This window comes from Prosopis cineraria, unplaced genomic scaffold (assembly GCF_029017545.1).
Source record: "Prosopis cineraria cultivar Desert tree isolate PC_DT_omini unplaced genomic scaffold, ASM2901754v1 PC11, whole genome shotgun sequence".
NCBI lineage: Eukaryota > Viridiplantae > Streptophyta > Magnoliopsida > Fabales > Fabaceae > Prosopis > Prosopis cineraria.
In genome coordinates this window covers 13,518,015-13,542,693 of record NW_026555342.1, presented here as the reverse complement: position 1 = coordinate 13,542,693, position 24,679 = coordinate 13,518,015, and the positions used below count along the sequence as shown (strand labels likewise).

At 33.0% G+C, this 24,679-nt stretch overlaps 2 protein-coding genes across 2 annotated transcripts; both read right to left on the bottom strand.

The window, feature by feature from the left end:
• Positions 1-178: 178 nt before the first annotated feature.
• Positions 179-7,963, bottom strand: LOC129285843 (C2 and GRAM domain-containing protein At1g03370-like). The gene is made up of 9 exons (XM_054921778.1): positions 7,124-7,963; positions 5,420-6,643; positions 3,683-3,865; positions 3,260-3,543; positions 3,023-3,139; positions 2,646-2,908; positions 2,177-2,345; positions 1,041-1,313; positions 179-925 (listed from the first exon to the last, which is right to left on the bottom strand). The coding sequence occupies exons 1-9, from the start codon at positions 7,470-7,472 to the stop codon at positions 734-736; spliced, it is 3,054 nt and encodes a 1,017-aa protein (XP_054777753.1). The 5' UTR covers positions 7,473-7,963; the 3' UTR covers positions 179-733.
• Positions 7,964-18,359: 10,396 nt separating this feature from the next.
• LOC129287299 (farnesyl pyrophosphate synthase 1) lies at positions 18,360-23,261 on the bottom strand. Its single transcript, XM_054923514.1, has 12 exons — positions 23,020-23,261; positions 22,164-22,188; positions 21,900-22,012; positions 21,458-21,544; positions 21,180-21,296; positions 21,004-21,092; positions 20,435-20,486; positions 20,038-20,133; positions 19,774-19,818; positions 19,601-19,690; positions 19,406-19,477; positions 18,360-18,673 (listed from the first exon to the last, which is right to left on the bottom strand). Exons 1-12 carry the CDS (start codon positions 23,128-23,130, stop codon positions 18,545-18,547), a joined length of 1,026 nt encoding a protein of 341 aa, XP_054779489.1. The 5' UTR covers positions 23,131-23,261; the 3' UTR covers positions 18,360-18,544.
• Between the last annotated feature and the right edge of the window lie 1,418 nt (positions 23,262-24,679).

Here is a 24,679-nt window from a genome sequence, read left to right as displayed (position 1 = left end):
AATTGAAAACTAGACGTTGTCCCACTAACAAAAATCACACTGTTCTCACATTATTCATAATCCATGATGGTTACAAACAGGAACCAGGGGAAAAAAAGCATCTAACCCTGAAATGAAACTGCAAGTATGTGACTGAAACTAAAAGAAATGATGAAAGAATTTTGCTTTATAGCGTCCGGAGGCCTAAATGAATCATTTATATAACAATCACTCGTGTATAACAATTAACAAAGTACTATTTGTGTTACTTACACATTTAACTGGACACAACTCTGGCCAACTAGCTATCAACTTTTTATATTCTGAGCAGTGATTGACTTGATTTACAAAATGACAAACGAGATTGATGCTGCTCCAGCAATCCCGAACAACAAATTTGATGCCTAACAAGTTAGTTGCAAGAGAGATGGGTAATCTCTCAAATCAGAATTCTGGGTTGAAGAATAAAATTAATCTCTCAAATCGCATATTCCAGACGCCATTGAAAGAAGATAATTAACATGCACTTCCAGCAGATAATCCAGCAAAGATAGAATTGCTAATGCAAAACCAACCCGGTGGGGTGTGATCGAACAGACCGTTGAATCTGTCTGCTGCATCAATCATCATGCATCAAGACCAAGCTGATGAAAGGAGAAAAATTATATACTTGGCAGCATGTAGAGACACTGCAGGAATATCAGCTAGCTTTCACCATTGTTCAGGGTCAACCAACCAGAGGATGGTTCATTTACTATTTTGCCAAGAACTCCTTCTCAGCTAGACTGAACATCACCTTCAAACGTTCTTGCAGTTTTGTTATGATGTTCTTTGTGATCCTTTTTGGATGCTTTGAGCTTTTCAGCCATTCAATTCCAAAATATACCTGAACTCTGCATCCCTTTGATTTTGGGGGTGAATCCTCTATTTGATAACGGAGATGTAGCTATAATACATATTCCAACACATCACTCAACCAACCGGGTAGACAACACACATATAGAGTGATAGAAAACAAAGGAACTGAAAACATGGAAAATAAGTGAATGTGGATTACTCACATTAAAATGGTCACCAAGAGGAATTCCAAGAAGGTTCATAACCTCTTCTAGAAGCCAGCCTTTTCCATCCAAAAGGGGAGATCTTTGCTGTGTACTAGTAACTGTACCGCCATACTGTGAAACATGCTTATCAAATCTGTAATATATGGCCCTCTCATAGACATCTGTGTTCTCTGATACCCAGGGAGTGTAGGAATAATTAAGACAACCACAGTTCTCCATGACCTTCCTGTCTAACTCTCCCCCATTGAACAGCTCCATGCAGAAAGTGGCCTAAATTAACCAAATGAAAAGGATTACTGTAATCAGACACAAACATTCAAAAAACAAAATTAACAAGAGGATGTGATGGAGCTGAAGATTTAGAAAAGATCTACCGATCAATTCCTAGAGCCTACAGCATAATCTAAAGGGAAAGGGCTACGGAAAGAGCAACTCCAGTGGACAAAAGAACTATCCTGAGGCTCTTGGTCGTAGGGGAAAAGAAGTGGCATGCAAGTAGGACTTAGGTGCAGCTAGAGTTTAAACATGTAGCATTTTGTCTTTAAATCCTCCAATCCTGTCAAAGGGCCTTTAGAGAGTGGAGTGTGTTTGGGAGAGTACTGGCCTCTTGAAAGTCCAGTGGCTTCTTTTTTGTGCTTATGTTCTGTGGGGGGCTTCTGTTTTGTGCTTCTTTTCTGTGGGGGCGCATTTTGTAAAGTTCTGTGTTCTCTTTATTCGACTGTAGTTTTAGTGCTTGAGTTTATTGGGAATTTGGGGTTAGCTCTTCCTTGTCATCCAATTCATTCATTCAGCAATAGTATTTTCAGTCCCATTTGCACTGTATTTTTTGGTTTTTGCTTATTTTAAGCTTATCAGAATAAGGGTCCTACACCAACGGGGGTTGGGTCTTGCTGAAAAGGCTAGTACTTCACAACGTGATAAACTAATATTTAAATCCTTATTGAGAGAAGTACCTGCATTTAGTGCCCAATCATATCTCAAATAGAATTGTCCCCAATAGAGGGTCCTATCAAAAAGCTAACAGATATTTTAAAGAGATACGCAAATACAAACTATCCGGACAGAGTACCAGATATATGCTCACATGTCTGGGGTAAGTGTGTGTGTGTGAGAGAGAGAGAGAAAGAGATTACAGGAACTGGAAGGGTACAAGAATAAACTTCAGACATGCTAACATCATCAAGGCCAAGGAATGACCCGCTCTCTTCACTTGCAAGGCTTTTGTTCTCAGACTCTTCTTCAACCATCTGGACTTTCTGTTCAGGACTCAACGATCTGGCCTTCCAGAGAGCCATGATTGTCCTATATCAGCACCATCAAGGCTTCTTATTAACATAGGAAATCTCATGCTTTTTCTAGTTCACCACTCACACTGTCATAATTACTTAAAGCTATTTCATAAAATACCAGCACTCATGTTAGAAAATTGTCAGAACTTGGATGACCAAGATTTAACTCCAAAAACTAAGTAGAAAAATGTGAATGACCATTAGCATTTACACCAAATTATAATTATAAAGGGTTGCTGAGAAATCTAACCCAGATTGTCTTGAAAGGAAAAAAGACACAAGTTCATAAGTTATCATAAAGTCTCCCATTTACCTGTGTGCTATGTTAAAAGACACAAAGGACTGAAAATGGAACTTCAGCCTGCCTTCTTCATCTTGTGTTTTTGCCCCATGCCTTGCATCCATCCCTTTTCCTGGCCGAAGAGTTATAACTACTATTGGACTCCCCATAGAAGAAAAATTAGGCTCAATGACCTTAATGTCTTCAATGTCCTCCCAAAGAAAAAAGAACTTTGTCTTTTTTCCAAACAAATTTGCATGAAATCCAATTATTCTTGGTGATAGAAATAGGCGGCCCTAAAAAGAAACAAAGGCCACTTGTCATGATAATACTATAGAAGCATGTACTAGATAAAGCATAATTAAAAGAATTGGCCATTTCAATCCACATAATGTGATTGATAACCCCACCTGCATGGGCATTTTTCTTTTCAAATGGCAGGTGAAATCATTGATGAGAAATTCCTCTGGTGGAAGCCCAAAGATTCTCTGAAAGGCTGAATTTGCTTGAGGAGACCGCAAATTAATCTACAATTGGTTTCAAAATATAACAAATAAGCCAAAAAAATGGTGGCTGAAACAGCATAGTGACACTCATATATATATATATATATAACCAAATGCCAGACGACATGGCTATCAGCATACCTTCTTCCCCACCTCTTTCTCCATTTTACTCAAATAATCTCTTACAACATTGCTACCTTTAGTGTTCTCCAAGAAAATTCTCAAATGCAGCTTAGACTGGCATGCCAGAGCCAATTTCCCTTCAAGAGGAACCCATACATCGGCAAGGTCTGAAATATTTCTCTTTAGAAAATTGATTTCAGTGTGTCCAAGAGATGCAGCTTGATCAAAAGGCCCATCAAAATCATAAACTTCCACCCCCAGCACAGAAGGAGGGTCGTCCATCGCATCAAATTCAAATATTTCTGCAAACATAGGCAATGTTTTTAGCAAAAATAAAGTATTTGTACAGTAATGTAGAACAATCACCAGATTCATCATTCATCCATATGTTCAGAATGAGTTACTAGCACAAAACATGATAAATGATAACGTAATATTCACCATTCCATAGAGGATCAGATTTCTGAAACTTGATAGAGCTGGTTCGTGTTTTCCCATTGCAAGTAAACACAACATATGGATCAGAGAATTGACTTGAATCAACAGCTGCTAAATTGTTTCCTTCAATCAGGGCAACAGTTAGCAACCATCCATCTCCTTGTGCTTTAACTCCATGATCACTTCCTGTAATAGAGTGATAGAGTTCCAAAATGAATTAGACTAAGAGAAAACATAAAGACACAGACATTAAGTACACGAGTACCATACAAATATTTGAGAAGAGAAAAACAAAATCATGGTCATTTTGATTAAAAAAGGGGACATTTGTTCAGAGAGATAAAGAAAAGCCAAATTGATCAAATAAGTGTTTGAAGGCTAACAAATCATTAGAATCTGGCAATTCAAGCAAGAAATGCCAATTCACACCATTATGGCAATTCAAAAGCATGCTTCCATCAAGGCTATGTGACCTAATGTAACCTCATTAACTCAACCAATTTTTTTAATGAAACAGACCTGTGCATTTCACTAATCAGATTGGAGCCAGGAGACCTTGCAACTACACATGGATATTTCCATTCTATTCTTTTCTTTGGCTGCCAGAGAAGTCTCAAATTTCCCTTCCAGCAAGCATCTCTTCTTTGGCTGTAACAGAAGCTTACTATCACTCTCCTTTGTTGACAAGTTTTCTATTCTCAAAATCTATAGCTTTTTGTCTCTTCTTTCGCTATAACTATAGCCATATATAGCGTTTATATGACATATTTCAGGCTGATTTTTCATTTTTTTTCCTATGAATTACATGATTCAAGTTAATTTCTCAATATACTTATGATTTATAATCCAAAAATTGACCTTCTAATTCAGAACTTGAATTGCAATTTGATAACTAAGGTCCAGCACACATTAGCAATTATACAGGTAATGGAACTTTTTAACATGCAACTAAAAGAATTTAACAACCATAAAAGGCATTCCATTTGCTCACTTATCTGGCTCCTGTGCTCAGCAAACATAAATACCTGGTTCCTACTTGTACCAATATAAAGCTGGTTTTTACCAGTTTTTCCCCCTTTCAAAACTAAGGGTTCGATGAAACCTCTGAGGTTGATGATTTCATCTACTGTTAATTTATACATATTCTACATTTTCAAGACCTAATCCACATAACAAAAGATCCTCCAACACCTGTTTTATGTTTTTCTGGAGTTGATGTAGCCTGGCAATTTCAAATGGATGTTTAACAATTATTTTGACAATCAGTAGTTTCGAATGTGTGCTATGAGGTTTTTCTTAATAAGAAGTGCAAAGCTTTATGGAAGCAAGCTCTATTAGTACGTTTATTAGTACCAGCCTAGCACAAAACACCATTTCCCATCAATGATTAATTGCCTCACATCTTAAATGTAACAGGTATGAGCTAAATTTAGAATTATAATCTGAGTAATTTATAAGGGGCTTTCTTTGATGGTACTGCAGGGAACTTGACTTTAGCCAATGTGTTCTCACTGTTTCATTTGTTTCAGCTTCTCTTCCCTTGTCTGTTTCTTTTTAACCTAACAGGATCTGATGTCATCCAGCCTTTCACTCTTTTCTCCCTCTCATTGAGTTCTTTTCAGAACCAAAGGGAAATCACAATATATTACATTTCTTCCAATACTGTTAGATATTTAAATATAAGCCAAGATAGTTCTCAACTTAAATATAACAGAAAAAAGAAGGCAATTATGGAGTTACCATTTTGTGCCCTGGCCTGCATGAAGCGAGAAATTAAACCCAACAATCGTTCACCTTGAAGAACTAGGACAGCACAAACAACAAATTCACCAATTGAATCTGGCAAGTCAAGTCCATCGAACTCAAGCCCTTGAACTTTACTGGGTGAAGCCATCCAAATGTGGACAAGAACGTACAATACCATGAAAAATGTCAAGACAACAGTGAAATTAGCAAAAAACTGGACTGCCAGTTTCCAATCTGACTGGGGCTCTGCCTGTAGTGATGCCAAAACTTGTTCCTTATTGGAACCAAGGTCCTTCGAATCAACAGGTTTAACAGTCTGAGATAACAAATTTGCAAACTGATCATAGTTGTCTTTCACACCTTGACGAGCACCATTTTCTATCACTGATTTCATCATGGTACTCTGTAAGAAATTCATTCGCCATGATATCACCAGATGTGAACACTGTTCTCCTGATGGCAACTCATGCCCTGGTGTAATCACAAAGAGTAGTTCAACCCTAAAGGAGCTCCCATACGTAACATCTGGAGTACTGGTACTTGCAAGGACAGCAAAATTCTTTCCATCAGCTTTAATATATGTTTGTTCCTCAAAGGCTTTGACAGCCTTGATTAATCTAGTAGGGGCTTTGATGTATGTAAGTGATCTTTTCAAGCTTTTGCCTTCATTCTCAAATTTCCAAGGTCCAACTTGGAGTTCTGTAGTACCTTGGAAATCTGCCAATGACTTGAGGAAATCTGAATCAGGTGAAAAAATTAATGTATTCAAGTCTTCTGGTGCAATGACATATAGTTGATCGATAAGCACCCCTCCAGGTAAATTGCTTGGAATTTCAGAGCCTTGATCTACAGACTGAATCTTTCTCATAGCATCTTCAAAAGATTCATTAGAGGGCTGATCCTCAGTTTTGATCTCCTCACCATCATCTTTACTATTTTCAGATGGATCTGTGTCCGCGCTTCCCTCAGGTACTGTTGAAACCATATCAGAACTCTTATTAAACATTTGAGCAATTCGACCAGCTAATGTTTTTTGCGTGCAGGATTTCTCATCCTTAGAGGTTGTGGTTTCTTCAATTCTCTTTGGAGATGAGCATGAACTGGTCGTAAAAGATCTTGAAGGTGATTCATTAGATGCATGCAGTAGTTGATCACCACTACTATTTGAGTCCAAGGATGAATTATTCTGAGAAAAATATATGCTTAAACGAATCTCCCCTGTCCGGAAAACAACTGTCACAATCTATGCAGCAAATTGCCCGCAACATAAATGAACGCTAGAATTCATGATCCATCGATATGTGTTTACTCTTAGTGAACAAATTATATTCTCACATGTCTTAGCTGCTTAAATGACAAGATATCAATAAAACAACGGCAACAATAACTATAACAACAAACCTTATCCCGCTAGGTGGGGTCAATTTAACAAATCCACGAATTTAATTTAACAAGCAGGCAAACAAGAAAAATCAGAAGGGAGAAATAGAAAGAACTATGCCTAGCATAACGGATTCTTCAATTAAAAAAAAAAAAATGAGACGTGTATAAGATTTTTTGCGAGGCCCAGTTATGAAATGCTATGCAGATTCATTGATATTTCTACAGCAGAACTATAGCAAAGATATAAGAATGACTAAAAATCAGCATCATAAATGCCTGATGCAAATGAGGTATAAGTCTTGCTATGTAGCATACCACACTCCTTGTTCTTGGACTTCTTGCTTTTGGGTTGCAAAGAATACCAAGCAGTGCCAAGAGACTTAATCTCCTCTTCGAATACAAGTGAAACTGGCACTTTGAGCTGCCCCACGAAGTCGTCGTTGAAATACTTATCTTCATCCATTACAGAGAACTGTAGCTCCTCATTGAGATCCTCAACCCGGAAACTAAACTCTTCATCCCACTTCGGATTCAAGCTCTTCTTGACCACTTTGGTCTTGAACTTCTGCCTTCCCAACTGCATCCTCACGTACGGATCACTTAACCCATTAGGATCCGTTGGTGGCAAATTCTTGGCCTCAATTACCCGAACTACAAGCTTCATTGTTCAAAGAATGGCAAATAAACCAGAATCTTCAAGCAGAATATGAACTTCAATCACCCCAAGAGAACAAAAGTAGTCCAGAAAGACCTTCCCAAGAGAAAAGAACAGCGTATGGAGAAGGAGAAGATGACTATGACTAACGCATATGCCAGAAAGTGATCCCAAAATCAGAAAAAAGAACAGAACGTACGCCAGAAAATGCAGTAGAAACTGCTGATCTATGTTAAAATCAATTCAAGGAATAACTGTTCATTTCGGATTCGTCAGCGGTGACTCAACAAGCAGAGAAACAAACAGAAAATTCATCAGCGAGGGAAGCGAGGGGAATTTGAAAGGGAGAAATTGGAAAGAAAAGAAAATCAATGATTGAACCCAGGAACCCTACAAAGAGACGTGATTTAAGGAAAACAAACATAAAGATTGTGAATGGAAAATCGAAATGGGAAGAGAGGGAGTGGGAATGAATTGAAGATTTCAACTTCAAAAGTTGATGGACTTTTTAACCTTTCGCTGTGAAAGAAGTAGCCACTAGCCACCGCGTGTCCAATGTTTGACTATTTGACCCTCTTTTAATCGTCTCACAGTTCTGACGCAATCATTGAGCTTTACTTCTTCTTCTTCTTCTTTTTAATATCAATGTTTATTGGTCATATAATATTATATTTTAAAATTCAAAAAATAAAGTTACAAACTTGATCTATTGATGATAAAATAATAGTGCATTTAAAGTTACTATTTTTCCCAGTATGTTTAAAATTTTTTAGAAGGGCATTCGATACTTATTTTCTTAAAAAATTGATTAAAGTGGAAATAAGTAATAACTTTGTCGGATTTAATTTTTAAACAAATGAATAACTGACTGATTCATCAATTAACCACTCAAGAGACCAAGATGTGGCAGATCATCTTTTCCCGTCATTAATTTGAATAAGAATAGTAACTCAATTGAATTTGGAAAATTTTGATGGAAGAAATCAAGAAATTAACTTTCGTATGTTTTCTTTATTTTTTTTTTAAAGCGATGGGTTTTTAATAGCACTCGAAGTTGTGATTTTAGTTATAATATATAGAAAAGTCAAGCGCCATATATGAAGATTTAAGCAATCAATTACTTTGGCCCCCATTTTTTTTTTTAAGGAAACAATTGCCAAAGTAAGAATTAGATGGCATAATTATCAAACTTTAGAGTTAATTCTCTAAATTTAATTTATTCACATTTTTTATTTATAAAATCATATTAATTTACTTATAAAATTTAAATTAGATACAAACTCAGTTAAATTCTCTACCTTCGAGCTTATCATTTTCATATTTCTAACTTACAAAATCGTATTAATCAATTTATAAAATTTAGTTAGATGTAAGTTTAGTTAAACTTGTTAAACTCATCAATTTTTTTTAATTGAGCAAGTTAAGTATATATTATAAAAAATTTAATTCATAAAAATTATAGGACCTAATTAAAAAAATGGAAATGCAAAAACTAATATTAATAAAAAATAAAACAAAAATATCAAAAATAAATTTTCTTATTTTAAAATTTTTATGTTTTGTATACGATAATTTATTAATATAAATGAATTTAATTTCAATTATTTATATTTTTAATATATTTAAATTAAATTACAGTTATATTTTAATAATTATTTATTAATAAAAATATGCGATTCGAGTTTACATTTCTATCATTAATTTACTTACACTCGTGAGTTTAATAATGTTGTTAGATGGATCTATTTGCTAATGTCAAAGCGGCAGAAGCTTAATTGTTCAATTAATTGTAAGTTAATTGAAATTCCTCTCTCATGTTTGGAAATCATTTTTTTTAAATAAAGGCCATAAAGAAAGCCAATCATTAAATATAAATAATCTATGTTTTTCATATTGCAAAAACAAATGACATTTCTTTGTGATTTGTGACTTTTGTTCCCTCCCTTACTAAATCCTTTGCCACTGAGTTGATATTGTCTAAATTTATTGAATAATTTTTTTCTGTTTCAAAGTTCTCGAAAAGTACCCCACTGGCTCCATTCTTCATTCTGCATTATTTATATTTAGAAAATAAAAATACCAAAACTAAGCTCCTCTCTTTTAAAATTTTTATATTTTGTATATGATAATTTATCAATGTAGATGAATTTAATTTCAATAATTTATATTTTTAATATATTTAAATTAAATTATAATTATATTTTAATGATTATTTATTAATAAAATTATACGATTTAAGTTTACATTCCTATCATTAATTTACTTTAGACCCTTGAGTTTAATAATATTGTTAGATGGAGCTATTTGCTAATGTCAAAGCGGCAGAAGCTTAATTGTTCAATTAATTGTAAGTTCATTGAAATTCCTCTCTCATGTTTGGAAATCAATTCTTTAAAAAAAAAAAATAAAGGCCATAGAGAAAGCCAATCATTAAAGATAAATTGTATCAGCAGAATGATTCAAAAGGAAGGAACTGCGGCAATGAACTTGAGTGCAAGAAATATCCATCTTTGTCTAAATGGACCCCACGTTAAAGAGGTTACCCTCATTTCCTGCCAAAGTCACCATTAACATTGTTTATACTTTATAAAGTTTATATATAATCTGAACTACAGCATAAATTATTATTAATTTATGCTTATAAAAAAATTATTAAAGATTTGATTTTTTTTTTTTAAATTTTCACATCTTATCTGTTCTTAAATATAATAAATATTATAACATTTAATTAATTCAAAATATTTTCATTAATTACTCAATAAAATATAGGTAATTAAAAAACATATAGTCCTTTCATTCAAAAATATAAAGCATTTTTAACTGAATCTCACCCTAATAAAATAATTACTTACTTTCAAACTAACCTATTTTTTCATATTTATCTCATTAAATACCTTACAATAAATATAAAGTCATTTATTAATAGGGGTACTTTTAAAAAAAGGCAATGATTATATCTTGAAAGATTAAAAATACCTTATATTTTTTAACATTTAATTTCTCTGTCTTACATTTTTTGATGAAGGAAGTATATAACACTTACCCAATGAGTTATACTTTGGACCAAGCGAAGCTTCTAGTTATCTTTGTTAAAGTTTATTACAAGTGAATATTTTTATTGGGGGTAAATTTGTTCAAAAACATGGTCAAACATTAAGGATTTTAAAAAAAATCATTTATAAAAATAAAAATTAAAAAAAGTTGGGTAAGTGTTTTAAATTTAAATATTCTCAAAACTGTTCTAATTTTTTATTGAAAAAATGACAGTTAGATTTTAAAATTCTAAATTAATTATAGTTAGATTCCCAAATTTTTTTTTTCAAAATGAATTGTAAATACCAATTCAAACAAATATAAATAAAAATTTATGTTACAATTCTAAGAGTTGCATTTAACACTTAAATGCTTATTTGCTATTAAAATTCATGAATTTCTAATTATTTGTATTAATATTTTCAATTAGTTTTTCAAAAAAAATTTATTAAAAACTTAATTATCATTAATTTATTATTTTAAAGCTTAACTGTTATTCTCTCTCTTTTGTTTTATAACTATTTCTGCTTTTTTATTTTCAACACATATTGTATTCGATTATTGTAAGTTACACTCCAGCCAACCACACTTATAAACTATCATCATTAGCCATTGGCAACTAGCATCACCCACCGTATCACAAATTTTACAAAGTACAGATTTAAATTTAAAACTAAAAATCAAATCTAAACGATGTAAGAAATGGAACCTCTCAATTGAAAGGGCTGATCCCTCACGAGACAAGGATTCAGGTTTTTTTTTTTTTTGGGTAAAAGGACAGATATTAAATTTAAAATTAAAGAGTACAGGGGTTCATTTTAAAAGCATGAATATAAATTTACCCAAAAAAAAAAGCATGAATTTAAAATGTGGAAGAAACAATGTCCTTAACTTGTAGCCGTAGGTGACAACATTCATTCTGGAAAGGTAAAGCGTCCTTTAATTTACTTGTATTTGAAGCACAAGCACCATATTCTTCAAATCAGAAAAATGTTAGATTCTCAAAAAAAAAAAAAAAAAACTTTAGGAAGGGAGAATGATGAATAAAGACCCCAAAAAAATTATGATAATAGAATTTATTTTTTTCCAAGAAATTTCACTTTTGAATAATGAAAAAAACTAAATACTAAAACATGTTCTTCAAGTAATGCTTCAATCATTCACGAAAGTAGGGGGGCAGGCTGGGGCTGTGGCCCCCATATTTCAAAATTTTCAAAAAATTTCTTTGTAAATTCATATACTTTTGTTTATGGAAAATATTGAAGTCAATTTTGGCCTCTCACTTTTATATAAAATTTCAGTTATAACCCGCATATGATGATTTTTGGATTCACCCTGCTCCAATGCTGGTCTAATTTTAAGTTTTTTTTTTTTAATGAGATTGTGAAATGTCATTCTTTTTTCAGTCTCGATCTATGTGATATTTGAAGTTATATTGAACTCCAACTAATTTAAGTTGGGTTGCGCACGTTTTTTTTTAGGAAATATATATATATATTAAAGTAAAATGATTAAAATACAAGAACATTTTGGAACAATCAGGTAAAAAAAATTAAAATTAAATCAGGCCACTAAAATTTGTTTGTAGGAAAATGCTAGGCAGGGATATGAACGGTCAACAGCAGCATCATAGAAACTTCACCAAAATAAAATTTCATTTTTAAGGACCTGCACAAAAATCAAACGTCTCTCTCTCTCTCTGTGAAAGGAAATAAAGACCTTGCTCGCATGTGAAGAATGCTCATCTTGATTTGTTTAGTAAAATACAAAGAAAAAATGGTCATGTAAATGTAACTATAGCACGTCGATCAGCATGATTTAGTAAAATATTAAGAAAAGACAGATCAAAATTGAATCGTGTACGTTGTACACTAAAACAATTCAAAAATAGGGAAGGTTAAAATATTTTTTATTTGCTGGAAATCACTGTTTCTTTGTGTCTTAACGTGAAAATAAATAACTAGTCCACAAAGGGGGGGGGGGTGATGGATCCCCATAATGTGAATGAATTTTTTGACCATGTCAAGATAGAATTGAATTGAATGGACGAACACAACAAGCAAATGACAAATTGTACATTATATGCTGCCTTTGAAAAGTTTATATTATTCACATATTTATATATTTTTCAGTGAAAATTATGGTTGAGGAGCAGAGATAAAAAAATCTATGTAAAAATGATTATGATTTATTAAAGGATTAATATATAATTTGAACCCTAAATTATAAGTTTAATAGCGATTTGAACCCTATACTTAAAATTGATATATTTTGGACTATGAACAATCAAAATTGAGGCATTCTTGCTCCCACCATTATTTTTGTCCAACATTAACTATTAGTTAGGAAGAAAGAGTTCTTTTAACTAAATTTTGCCTTAGTGTCATGCTGCTATGTAGGTCAAAATTTTCAATTGGTTTTACAACGGACCTGATAACTTTCCCTCTTTCTAATTACCTGCAAAAATAAAACACCCTAAAATCCTCTCTCACCTAAATTGATCTCATCAATCATTCTCTCAACCTTAAATCCAAAGCATGCTCGCCCTTTCCAAGTGAACCCTTGAGTAGATCTCTCTAATTTCAACCAGCGATTGAAGTGGAGGTGAAAGTTATATAGGATTTTATAATTTATTTGATTCCTGTACAGTGAAATTACTCAATGCCCTTATGTTCTTTGTATTCTATAAAGCTATGTCACACAGCGAGAGTGATCGTGGTGGGTCCTGTTATGACGGGGAAGGGATGATCAGTGATGACCCAGCCATTAAACACAGTGAGGATAGCAACAGTGGCTCCAATGAAGATGGTGTCAATGATGGATTTCTACTATGAAATGCTAGGGATATCTTGATAAAACACTCTCGTAGATTGTTTGGGGAGGTAGAAGGAACTTGTGGCATTGAGGAAATTGATGATGAAAATAATAATGAAGGGGGAAAGTGGGTGATGAAGGAAATTTAGTCAAGGAGCCTGATTGGGCAGTGGGTGAGACAAAGATAACTGAAGATGGGGACTCCTTGCATGACTTGTCAGAAGATATTGAAGTCAGTAGAAGTTTGGAGAGACATGGAGTGGATGAGGGAAATGATTCTAGCACTCAGAATTCCTCAAAAGAATGTGGATGAAAGCAGTAATCACTCGAGTTTAATTGTTAGGACCAATTAAATGTTGGGGTGAGAATACCCTAAGTTTAATTGTTTAAAGTTTAAAAAATATTAAATATGAGTATAAAGTTTAAATTATTTCTGAACTTATAATTTAAAATTCAAATTACATATTAATACACTACCAAAAGATAAAAGAAGTTTAATTTAAATCGTATTATACTAAAATTAATTATCTTAGAACATTATAATTTTAGCACTGAGACTAAGCTAGTCATTCGAGGATTTTGTGATGTACTACTTGTTTATTTAGGTCCTAATATTTTGCATCTGTTTGATTGCTTTCTTGTTTGAAAGCAAACTTTTGTCTGCTTTATATATATATATATAATTACAAGTGGTAAGCCTAAGCTTGAAAAAGAAAATTTCATCTAGAAAAACTCAAACATGAGAAGAAGATACTCCTTGGCACTAATTCATGCGAATTAATTGTCCTTGATCTTCTTGAATAAACTCAACACATCCCATAGGGACAAAGGGTACCAGAATTGTCTCGCAAGCGCAACCATGTCCCTGTTTAGCCATAAAATCTGCACAATTAATTATATCCCTGAAAGTGTAGCATAAAGTCACATTTAGCTTGGTAAAGAGACAGTCTTTAGTCATAAAGATCAGCTCATGTAGAAGGTGATCTGGTCTATTTTCTCTCATCAATAGATTAAACTTTCTCTTATCAATAGATTAAAAGCATTAATCGAGTCAGTATAGATTACCACATCTCCAAAAACAATTTGCTCCGCCACTTCAAGTCCTGTTTGTTGGAATATTATTTATGAATTAGCATTAATTAATAAACTCAATAGATTAGTTTTTATAATCTCATGTTGACCGTGATAGGTGGACCACACAGGTGAGCCCAATGGGTAGAGGCCCAACCCACAACCCAGTAGCCGTTAGTTATTTCCTATCTTTTAACTAACTGAATCAGAAATAATAAATAATATAATTATTTAATTATTTAATAAAGCAGTTACATATCTGATCTATATAAGTCGATCAGTCGATAACCGCAAACACACGACTCATTATTTTCTTTTACTTCCATTATCTCTGAACTCTCTGAAGGCTCTGAGGACCTGTGGGTTGTGTACCTGCCTATACTCGAGGTAATCGAGATTTCTCTAGCACTTATGGATTCTTTAGGTACGCATGAATTACTTTATTCTATCATATTTTATTATACATATGAATTGAGATGATCAGATTCAACACGTGGCATCAGAGCCTAGTTAACGAATTTAAATTTATATATCTCAATTCTTCTTACGTATATATTGATCTGTTGATAGAGATTCATCTCATGTTGATATATTTCCTTATGATCCATATTCTTTAGGAAATGAGATTTAAATATGAAAACTTTGTTTTAAATCTTATTATATTTATTTTAAAAAAAATTCTCCTTCTCAGCATCATCTCCCTGTTCACTGTATGTTTCTATTGCCGGAGAAGGACTCCAAGAATGTCGGACATGATCACCGGAAACAGAGCTGCTGGTGCGTCATCTACAGCTCCGTTCTTTGCCGCTGCTCGCCCTGCTCCAGGTCATGCTTCTGTTGTCAAGTCGCCGGAAAAGACGTTGTCGGTGCGTTGTCTGAGGTTTCCTCCTTCGCCGCTGCGCACCTTCTCCAAATCGCCGACGATCTTCTTCCTCTTTTCCTTCATCTGCACCGACGATCTTCCTTCCCCCTTCTTCCTCATCCAGTCGTCCCCACGCGCAGCAAAAAGACCCAGGTACAGGGTCACGGACCCGGATCATAGGGATCCAGTTCCACGGGTTCTGGGCCTAAATTTTGTTTGGGTCCAAATCTTAAAAAAAAAGGAGGGTTTTTGTTAATTACATTTTGACCTCAGGATAGAATTACCTCTTTCGGCCCAAAATTTATGGAATTTCCACCGTGACCCTAATAAATTTCTTAAAATTATATTGTGGTCCCCTTAACTTCCAGAATTGTAATTTTTGACCCAAATCTCTTCCAGAATTACTTATTTACCCCTGATCACCTTTCAAAATTTTACTTAAGTCCTAAATTTATTCTTTAATTCTCAAAAGACCCTAAGGACCTTTTAAAATTATTTTATTTTGTCCTAAAGTCATAAAATTTGTGACTGTATAAATTATTGATGATGCTTAGGATCTTGTAGCATTGATAATGGACATACCCCATAGATGTGACATTATTAATGTGATTTTGACGGTTGGCTTTGAGGATAGGCTAATAGCACTCATTTAATGTGTTAAATATTTGTTGTACCCTATAGGTATGGAAATATTTGATGCATTATTTTATATGGACTTTTGTATGAGCTAATTTTTTCATGGTATATGAGTCTTCTTAGTGCATGATTATAGTTGCCTAATTGATAATCGCTTGTTGGGAAATTTTGTTTTATAATTATGTTGTGCACGCATAATTAATATTTTCCTATTTTCTGTTTTGCGATTTCAGTTTCTGCTTTTACGCAACTATCCTTTGTGAAGGCTCTCAATGGGACTAACTATGATGATTGAAAAGAATCCCTCAATATGTATCTGACCATTTCTGAGAAAAATTTAGCTCTGAGAGAGCCCAAGCCTGCGGATCTCTCTTTCGAGTCCAGTGCTTCTGAAAGAGCCTTCCATAAACAATGGAGTGAGTCCAATCAGATCTGTCTAGCGATCATCAAGTACACAATTGAAAAGGGAATTAGGGACAGCATTCATGAAAATGATACTGTAGTGAAGTACTTGAAAGCTATTGGTAACAAATACAAGAAGCTTGACAAGACTCAAAAAAACTATTATATGTCACTTCTTGACAATACTCGCTATGATGGAGTTTCTGGTGTCATGGAGCACATTCTGAAGCTTGTTCATTACTATAATAAGTTTAAGTCATATGGGATTGATTTGGGTGAAAGTACCTTGGTTTATCGCATTCTTCAATCACTGCCATCAGAGTACGCATTCTTAAGGACTTCATACAACTCACAAGAAGTTGAATGGTCTATTAACCAAATGATATCGATAGTTACTCAAGAAGAGGAAGTTATAAAGAAGAATACCTCCCACTCGATAAACTATGTTTCTCATGGCTCTAGCAGCAAATCTGGAGGGTCATATAAGAAAAAGGAAAAGAAGCATGATGCCCCAAAGCCTAATAATCCAACCTTTAAGAAGGATGGTGATAAGAGTGAGAAGTCAAGGAAGAAACCCTTTCAGGGGTTATGCAATTATTGCAAGAAACTGAGTCACATTAAAGCTAATTGCTTTAAATTGAAGAACAAACAAAAAGTTAAGGTACAACTCTTCAAACTGCCCCTCTAGCTCTAGTTTGTTTTGAATCTAACACGTGTTGAATCTGATCATCTCAATTCATATGTATAATAAAATATGATAGAATAAAGTAATCATGTTTTTAATGAATGAACCATTATATCCTTATTAAATTGAAAAGAAAACTCTCATTAATTTACTTTGAAAAAAAGAGATTTATTTTTCATTGACAATAATAAAGGGCAAAATTGAAATGTTACTCTACTTTTAATTAGATAACCAAATTTTATTGATTTATGTGATTCGATTAAAAATATCTTATATATAAGGATGGAGGGGGTATTATCAAGGCTCTTGTATAGGATATTTAATGAGAGTATAATTGAAAAGTTATAAACATTTTTAAAAATTTAAGATTTTAACTAACATTGTTTGTAAACCGTGAATTAATTAATTATAACTTCTAATATAATTCGAAGGAAATAATAAAAAAATTATCTAAAATTGAGATCTACTAACCCTTGTCCTTAATATAAAATAAAATTAATCAACTTCATCTTTATTAAAAAAAAAAGTAGGCAGAATTATACATTTAGTCCTTTAACTTTATATAATATATCATTTTATTCTTTTAATTTTACAAAGTATTTTTTTAACCTTTTAACATTAACTTTATCCTAAAAATTTTTACATTGAATTTTCAAATAATGACAAAACATTATCATATGTTGATATATTAAGTTTAATTTTTTTAAAATAACAAAAATTGACATAAAAAATAATTATTTAAAACTAACGATGTCAAGGTTAAAGAACTAAAAAGATACTTTATAAAATTTAATGATCAAATTAAAACTTCATGTAAAATTAAATGATTAAAAGTACATTTTAGTCAAAAAAAATATTATTTATGTCCTTATAATAATAAATGTATGTATGTATGTATATAACTTTTTAATTTTATCCTTCATAATTAATAATTATAATAAATTGTTGTCTAAAGATTAAAATTTCAAACCATATTAAACAAACGGTAAAATTGAAAAATAAATAAATTAATATAACTCTACCTCCTAACAAAGACAAAAAATACTTCCAAGATCTGCCTCATATTGAAGACCGAAAAAAGTTTGAATTTTCGTAAAGTTTTTCTGTTTTAGTATTTACCTCATTTTATTATTTTATAATAAAACATAAAATCTTCTTTGCCCTTATGAGACAAAATTCATGGTGAGAAGGATTCCTCTAAAGTGGTTAAAGTGGCAAGATGCAGTTTTTTTTTTTAAAAAAAAAAAGCAATACTTCACCTATATATATATATATATATATATATTATTATTATTATTATTATTATTATTATTACGTTTAAGCGGGGAAGCAGTTTTTTCAGCGCACCTCACCACTTCACCCTAGTAGAAAACATTGACCATTGCATCTTCGGAAAAGAAAAGCAAAAGAAGTTCATTGACAGCCAGACTGATGTCATTGGAAGTTTTGCAGAACAAAATACAAGAAGATCAATCTTTAATGAATTAGAAAAATTCTAGTTCAAAAGCCTGATAAGAGCTTCACGGTCCATTGGATCTTGCATCTTCTTCCTCAGCCTGAGTTTTTCACTCGAGACTCTTATTTCTGCCTCTTGTATATCTTACCCAAGAAGGACTTCAATACTTCTTGAACTGCTTTGATGGGATGAGCTTTAATGGATGACACAAGCTTCTCATAGTTCTTGCTCTCGTACTCCGCAAACACACCCTATTGGTTTGGAATTCAATTCAGTAAAAGAGCTTTAGCTTCTATTCTCTACAAGGTAGTGCATGTCAAGGACTTTTTCAATTTGAAGCTGTCAAGTTAAAAGCTCTTAAAATCCCTATCATCATACCTTGCCCTAAAATCTAGGGCCTGGAAAAGATAGGAATGGAATGAAATAAAAAATAAAGACAAGAATAAAAATAATTAAAATGTGAAGGGAAAATAAGTCAATCATGTCCATGAGCTTATGAGAATGGAATTCATAATTTATGAAAATTATAAAGGGTGTCTTGACTCTCACATTTCTGGTATGTGTTATTTGATTTTACCATGTTTACCACTATGAGGAGGATAACCTAGTTTATTTTGTCCTTATATCTTTATTTCCTTCTATTCCCGTCATTTCCAGCAACCAAACGGGCCCTCCAAAACCCTAGACCACTTGAAAACTTTGATACTTCCGTGTCAACTAAGATTAGGTGATAGAAATTCTGGTATTATATGTAAAGACTTCTTGAGCTCAAAATTTGAGTTTATGGAATCATGGCTTTCTCTCAAAATGTGTAGAAATATCTTCCATTTTAATTGACCGTCATCTGATTTTCTCTCTCTCTCTACTTTGCTGGCTTGAAGGTAATTAATCTTTTATGACTTGGTATGGCAAAAATATATGTTATCAAGGATTCCGTTTTCTACTAAATTATAATGACTGCGTGTGATTTATGAAGCTTAAACCTGGAGATCAAGCTCTCCGTATAGGGCCTTCACTTTAGCAACATTTGCAGGATCAGGCTTCCCATAGTTCTCCTGAGAATCACAAACAGTAATAGTCAGTTTTGTCCCATTGGCCAGGAGGGAAAAAAATGTCCCAGTTTATCATGAGACCGAGAAAAGTGAAAAACAATAATTCACAATAATATGCTGTCTTACATGTAACACTTTCTTTTGTTCTTCATTGCTAAGTTCCAATGCTTTGACAACCAACCATGAGCACTTGAAATCTTCAATATCTGTACCTATCTGGCGCCATTGATGACTTGAATGAGAAATCCAACTTGAGAATTAAGAACAGATCAATCATTCTCAGCAACTATGATACCCACCTTTCCAATCGTTTCTGGATCACCAAAGCAATCCAAATAATCATCCTGAAACAGAACAGAGGAGCAGGGGAAAAAATGGAAGAGCAGGTTTACAGCTTTTGACACAGAAGTCACAGTAATAGTGATACAAGACGTCTAGAGAGACGTATAAGGTGAACATGCTAGTTGTGCTTAGATCAACAATGTTGTTGTGACCAATCTTCATTGTCATTGTGTTAATCCCGAAAAAAGAAACAAAGGTTCAAATTTTTTAATAAATATCACCTGCACTTGGAAGTAGGTTCCCATGTCAACAAGGATGTTCTTTACATCAACGTGGTTATCCAGATTCTCACCAGCAATGAGCAGTGCACATCCGACCTGAGACAATATATAATTAATCAACAGAAGATCAGATATTCCAGGGTCAAAATCAAGAGGGAACACTAAGAAAACATTATCTGTAAAATGCATCAAATAGAATAAAACGAGTCCACAATCATATAGAGAATCAACGTCTTATAATTGTCAGCATAGTTTTTTGCTAGATGAGAAAAGATAACATTCTAATACAGCACAAAATAGAGTAACTGGTTACCCTTAGCATCTCATATGAAATACAGAAACGAACAAACCTAGACAAAAGATGAAAAACAAAATTGTTGGAAGAACTTCTACTTACTGGAAGGTAAAATGAGTAATAAGCGGTCTTGTACTGAACAATGCGGCGGTGACTGCACAGGATTTCTATTCGTTAATTACTTATCTTGAACACTGAAACAGGTGATAGACAGAGAATGAAAGAAGAAAAAATATAAAATTGCGTTAAAAGCTAGAGCAGTATCAGATGACAAAGCCTAGTAACACAGAAAAATGGATCCATAACATTTTCCCAAGCACTACTAATACTAATAACTTGTATCATCTGGGTTTATGGTAGCAGAAAATAGCACTAGAAGTTAGCCGTTGCCAGGTGACAAGGAATTTGAACAGGCAAGACTCATAACTATCTCAAGAAGTACTAATACACATGTCAGCTCATGGATGGCAGGACTAAAGGCAGCTGTCAAGTCATTGAAACAGCCAATCACTTCATAGAACAACATAGAATAGCACTGATTTCAATCTAGAAAGGAAATGACATAGTTCTCCCATTGGATCAGCAGCATTCTCTCTCTCTCTCTAGATGCATATAAGCTACTTGCCAGCCGTTCTTTGCAATTTTTTTCCTAGTTTTCCAGCGGTACTCACAGTGACAATGTGTATTTTGACAGGTCTTTTTCTCCTTCAAGGGTAGTGATCAGATCAATCATCTGTCCTGAAGCAGTCTGAAATTCAACCTATAGAAAGACAACATATCAAGTTTTAGCTTATTAATAATGTACTAACGAAAAAGGAAAATCACTTGACTTAGAAATTTGGACAACCTCATTAAATAAATCAAGCAGATCCACATAGTACGGCTTTCCTTTGAAGTGTTTTTTAAGGATTCTTGAAATATGATTTCGCAGTAAAACCCCATCATTTACTGCAATCAAGCCAACCTGTATCACATAGTAAGTAGGAGTCAAGTGCTTCAACAGCTATGGAAGTCAAAATAATAATAATAATAATAATAATAATAATAATAATAATAATAGTAATAGTAATAGTAATAGTAATAAAATAAGGTAACATCATAAACTATGCTTCTGCTGCTACAAACCTTGGGTACTCTAAACCAGCATGGCTGACCACGCCGTGTATGAGAGTTATCCATGATGTCATCAAGAACAAGAAAATATGCCTGAAGCTGCAAAAGTCATCAACAGCATACTAAGAAATTCTTCCACAATATCATAAGATCCCAACAACCAAAAAGAAGAAGAAGAAGAAGAAGATTAATACACTTTGTTATCTTGTGGTTTAAAAGTTAGCATTCAAGCGGTATAAGGTTCAAACTATTAGCATATTCATACCTTGTGGCATCACTTTGTCAAATTTTTGACAGAATCTCATTTGCCATAAATTCTAAATTTTCCAAAAAAATACCCAGCTTTCAAATTTCAATGCATCGAACAACAACAACAATCCATAGCCCAAAGAATAACGAAAGGCATTATAGACATGAAAGAATCAAGAGATGATAAACTTTCCTATTGCCATACCCATTCAATACACCAGCCAAGAGCGCTAGTGAGGAAAATTTCCTCTTCACTTAACTCTTCACCTTTTAACAGTCTGTAGCTGTCAATAACGGATAGTCCACGGTTCAGCTTACCTGCAAAGTAAGTTATAATCAGGTTTAGGTGAATAAGATTTCTCTTCCAAAATAATTCCAGGATACACCCCGTTCCTTTCCCTGTTCTTTACAGCTAGAATAAACTGATAAGTTACTGATCACAAATTTAAAAGAGATTCTGCAGTCCCACCTCCAAGCACATTGTAGTCCAGCATCTGCAATAAGTTAGAGTACATAACACGGTAAGGGCAAGACCAAAGATAAATAAGCGTATTCAATAAAATTGAAACCAGATTTACGCAAGTTCATTTGGACAGACACTTGCAAATGTTTCACACATGCGTAGGGGGGGTAAGGAAAAGGATCGACAACTGCTGAATATACAGAATAGCATCAAAATGCAGAACCACAAGGAAGGAAGTTTCTACATAAGACAGAACTGTTGTCTTAAGCACTGTGCCAGTAATAGCGGAAGGTGTGGATCATACAAAGCACGAATGCTGACACTTGAGCAGTCAATTGTTGTAATAATTTCTAGATCACTTTGATAATTCAGAATACGTGGTGAACGTATTCATATGGTCCACGATGTTTCTCATATATATATATATATCCCCCTTTAGCCCCATCACAGTGCCATTCTAGTGATAAAAAAACACGCTAGATGAAGTCCAGGAGTAACAAAATGTACAACACAAATATCATTTGAAATGAATTAACTAGAATTTTCAAATTAGTGCAGCTTATGTGTACAGTGATGCAAGTCATTTTTCAAATTACTTGCAGACCCAACACGAATCTTCTCGGACAGAAAAATTGAACAACTTACCAACACAGAAACTGCTTCAAAACCATTTTATTTTATTCTATCCCAACTTAAGAGAGAAAGATTCCGTCATCAGCAAACTGAAGAACCATAACAAACAAGATAGCCGCGTCTCAAGGCAGAGGCAGGGAGCGCCCGACAGAGCAAATAAAGACCAAGAAGGCAGAAAAAGAAACAAGATGGTAGCTACCTACGTAATTATAGCAAGAACGCGACGTACCCGATCGATCCAATTGGTAGCCTCGTCGGAGAACTCGAATGCGGGATCATTGAGTAGCTCCGATTTCAGAACTGAGTATACTTTCAAGAATTTGGACTTCAGATCTGCCATGGGCACAAGCTCCGAAAAGTACAAACACAGTGAGGAGAAGAGGAATGGAGAGGCTACGGAAGAGGGAAGCTGCCTAAACGCTTTTTATATTATTATCGAGAGCAAGAATCAAAGAAGTAGAGATTCCCGTAGTTGCGCAGAGTCATGGCATTTTCATGTGAGGAGATACTAATGAAAAATAAAAGAAGAAAAATGACCAAAATATCTATTATTTATATTTCGAAGAATTTATTGTAAACTAATGTGAAGCTCACCTTAACATTACATTTTTCAATTATTCAATGTGGGACTTTTAAATGTTTTCTTTCTTACAATTTCTTAATTTTTATTCTTAATTAAATATTAAAAGCAATGCCCATTCGGTTAATGATAAAGTATAATAATATTATGTAATATATTAAAATTTTTTAAAACTATATAATCATAATTTAATATATTAAAATATTATAATTTTACTAAAATTTTAATTTTTGAGAATTTTTATGTTAATATATTTTAAAATTAAAAAAATTATTTTATCTTTGTTGATAAGTGATAATTTTTTATTTAATTCTTGTAATTTTTTAAATAAAAATTATTATTTCTTAAATAAAAATTATGATTGAGAGTTGTTATTTTAAAAATTTATTTTTTAATAATAAAAATTATTCTTAATAAATTATAATTATTTATTCAACTCTTACAATTCACAAAATAAAAATTATGATTAAGATTTATTATTTTTATTAAAAATAAAATAATATTTTTACTTTAAAAATTAGTGACACAAAAGTTTTTAAAAATTTTATAAAATTATGATATTTTAAAAAATTGAATTGTTATTTATATAATTTAAAAAATTTTATTATTTTTTTTAATATTTTAAAAGGCGGGAAATCTTTGGAAGGCGAGAGGCTGAAACTCGTGGTCATGAGACGCAGCATCTTCCAATTGAATATTACATGTCGCTCTTTTCATTGGATCCCACCAGCCCTCGTTGTTCACGTTGGGACACCATTGGACTGAAGAAGAAGATGAAGAAGAAGAAATCGATATTGCGAGTTGCGACGGGGCGCTGGAGGTTATTATCCGGTGTGTCTCGGATGCCGTGTTCCAGGCGTCCATTTCATAACCAGTGTCGAAAATTGGTAAATTACTGAACAGTTTCAATTTGACAATTTCGATGTTGTTGGATCACAGACAGAGAGAGATCAGGTGTCAGCAGCTGATAAGTGGAGCATGCTTCTACCATCACTCATGGGATTTTTCCTTGGGAGAATAATATCTTATAAAAATATTATTATTAAATTAAAAATTTTAATATTGAAATATACTAAAAAAAGTATTAAAATTTAAAAACATTAGTGTTAAAATATTTTAATTTAATATTAATAGTCTTTCAAGGTTCTTATTTGTCATTCTCCCTTTTTTTTAAATAAAATCACATACATTAATAAAATTTATTAAATATATTTTATAGTATTTCTTTTATTTTAAATTATAAAATACTTTTAAGAGAGATTTGGTGTCTCAAAATATAAGACATTTTGATAAAAATAATATTTTATTG